General features: G+C 67.6%; 1 protein-coding gene across 1 annotated transcript; it reads right to left on the minus strand.

The window, feature by feature from the left end:
* Positions 1-1,690: 1,690 nt before the first annotated feature.
* Positions 1,691-2,898, minus strand: EMIHUDRAFT_251857 (hypothetical protein; the record flags this gene model as incomplete). The annotated part of the gene is made up of 3 exons (XM_005790649.1): positions 1,691-1,933; positions 2,087-2,294; positions 2,447-2,898. Coding segments are annotated over 3 exons (903 nt in total), but the record flags the coding sequence as incomplete, so codon positions are not given.
* Between the last annotated feature and the right edge of the window lie 108 nt (positions 2,899-3,006).

The following is a 3,006-nucleotide window of genomic DNA, read 5'->3' on the forward strand; positions in this document are numbered from 1 at the left end:
GGGGAGAGACGCTTCTCCGTGGGAATGTGATACAGTCGTCCAGCGTGCTGCCTCAGTATGCGTCGCCCCCGCCTTCGCCACCCCCGCAGCCCCCTGTGGCAGGCAGGGAGCCTTGCGGCCTCAACCAGCCCTTCACCGCCACCGAGACGAACCTCAGGAGCAGTGGCAGGTGGTGTGGCTCGCTAATGGCACCGGCGAGCTTCAACGCCGCACGGCGCGACCTCTGCGAGCGCCACTATGCTGGCACGCCTGAGTACTCGAGCGAGTGCGTGTATGCGCGGACCGGTAGCCAGTGGCGGTGCAAGATGGACTGGCCTCCCCATTACCCGTGCGCTGGCGCTCAGCCGCCGCCGCCGCTTCCGGCCCCGCCGCCGCCGCTTCCGGCCCCGCCGCCTCCTGTGACGCTTCGCCCGCCCCCACCACCTCCCACACCGTCACCACCAAGGCCGCCGCCGCTTGGGGGCGGTAAGCCTTGCGGCCTCAACCAGCCCTTCACCGCCACCGAGACGAACCTCAGGAGCAGTGGCAGGTGGTGTGGCTCGCTAATGGCACCGGCGAGCTTCAACGCCGCACGGCGCGACCTCTGCGAGCGCCACTATGCCGGCACGCCTGAGTACTCGAGCGAGTGCGTGTATGCGCGGACCGGTAGCCAGTGGCGGTGCAAGATGGACTGGCCTCCCCATTACCCGTGCGCTGGCGCTCAGCCGCCGCCGCCGCTTCCGGCCCCGCCGCCTCCTGTGACGCTTCGCCCGCCCCCACCACCTCCCACACCGTCACCACCAAGGCCGCCGCCGCTTGGGGGCGGTAAGCCTTGCGGCCTCAACCAGCCCTTCACCGCCACCGAGACGAACCTCAGGAGCAGTGGCAGGTGGTGTGGCTCGCTAATGGCACCGGCGAGCTTCAACGCCGCACGGCGCGACCTCTGCGAGCGCCACTATGCCGGCACGCCTGAGTACTCGAGCGAGTGCGTGTATGCGCGGACCGGTAGCCAGTGGCGGTGCAAGATGGACTGGCCTCCCCATTACCCGTGCGCTGGCGCTCAGCCGCCGCCGCCGCTTCCGGCCCCGCCGCCTCCTTCGTCTGCTGCCGCACCGACATACCCGTGTGTTGACTCTCCCTCGGGCGAGCGCCTCCTTGGTCTGGCGGGCCCAGAAGGGGACCAATGGTGCTACCAACAAGCCTCCAGCGAACTAGGCAACTTGGAGGCATGTGGAGACTTCTACATTGAGATCGGCGATGCGGCAACAGTTGGATCGGACGGATACGTCCCTTGCTCGGCCGGCTGCGAACATTGCGCCATGCGTGAAAAAGCGAACCGACTCGGTACCCGTAAGATGGTTTGCAGGCAGGCCGGGCCGAACGATCCTTCCGCTGTCTACTTTTCCCTGTGCTCCTGAATCTACAACAGAATCACAACGGCCACAGACACGGCCAACACCCCTCTCTGACTACTGAGTACTGTTTTAACTACTGTGCGCTCTTGCGTCTCTTTTTAATTCTACCATAGCCGTTCTCAGTACTTTTTTTCTTTTCAGTGGCACTTACTTGTGCGCTCTCTCTGACTCTGTGCATGTGATTCAGGCTGTGTGCGCTGTGCATCACACAAGACTCTATACATCATACGACGAACTATCCCAACCCCCCCCCCGAGCGCCGACCGCCGTGCGTCACCTCGCGCGCACACGAACACTCACTGCGCGCCCGGCTTTCGCTTTCCCGCTTTTTGCTTCGGCTTTGCGGCGGGCGGCGGCCGCTCGCCGGGCTTCAATAGGATCAGATGCGCCTCGGCGAGCGCGTTCGCGACGTCGAGCCGCTGCGCGGCCGTCTCGCACGGCAGCGCGCCCACACGCACGTACTTTGGGTACGACGCGAGCAGCTGCTCCAGCGCAGGGGCCGCGTCGAGGTCGAAGTCGATGTGCTGCGGCTCATCCACCTGCGAAGGAGCGCGACAGGGTTGCGCGTGAAGAGGCGTGACACGTGATTGCCAGAGGCGTGACACGTGATTGCCAGAGGCGCGCGGGCTGGACTGCGAGGAGCGAGGCAGGAGTGCTACGAGCGTGTCGGGTCGGCTGGCTACCCTTCCCACCTCGTGGTAGGCGCGCGTGTTCGTGCCGTGGTGGTAGAGCACCGCCACGTCGCCCTCGACGGCGAGTCGAGCGGCGGAGCGCGAGCGGAGACGGACCTTGGACGCGAGGGAGAGGGACCCCGCGCGAGCAAGCCGCCGCGCGTCGTCGGGCGTCGCGTGCGGCGGCATGCGGTCGTACATCCAGCCTCGGCCTGTCCAGGTCACAAAGCTCCCAAGTCAGGGGGGGAGCCTCATGCATGCAAGGGCTTGGCACGCCCAGTCGCGGCCTGCGAAACTGGTCGGCGACTAGGAAGTGTCTAGGAAGTGTCTAGGAAGTGTCTAGGAAGTGTCTAGGAAGTGTCTAGGAAGTGGCCTGCGAACTGGTCGGCGACGGCGTCGAGCGGCATCGACGCGACGAGCCGCTGCAGCAAGCCGTGCGCCATCTGGCTGAACTGCGCGCGGCGCGCGTCGGCGCGGTCCGAGTGCAGCACGCCCATGAAGGACTCGTACTCGCGCGGGAGCGCGCGCCGCCAAGTCACGTCGGCGGCCGCCGCCTCCTCGAGAGCGCCCGCCAGGCCCAGCTCGAGCAAGTCGCGCCACGTGTGCCGCCTCGAGATCGAGACGGTGAGGTGGAGCGACGCGGCGCCGCCGGCCGGCGTGAAGGCCTGGTGCACCGTCCCGCGCGGCAGGTAGAGCAGGTCTCCCGGCTTGAGCGCGACACTCGCGAGGGGAGGGCCGAGGTCGGCGGGTGCGAAGTCGGGCGAGGGGTCGCGCGGCAGCACGTGCTCCGGAGCCGGAGGGGCGTGCAGCGTCCACCGCTTCTCGCCCTCGACCTGAGGCGGTGGTGGCGGCGGTGGTGGCCAAAGCGTGGCACGGAGGCGGCGCGTCGAAGCCCCGTCCAGCGTGGAAGAGGGCCGCCTCTACCGCCCACCCGGCTGTCC

The sequence above is a fragment of the Emiliania huxleyi genome (assembly GCF_000372725.1).
Source record: "Emiliania huxleyi CCMP1516 chromosome Unknown EMIHUscaffold_1194, whole genome shotgun sequence".
Lineage (NCBI taxonomy): Eukaryota > Haptophyta > Isochrysidales > Noelaerhabdaceae > Emiliania > Emiliania huxleyi.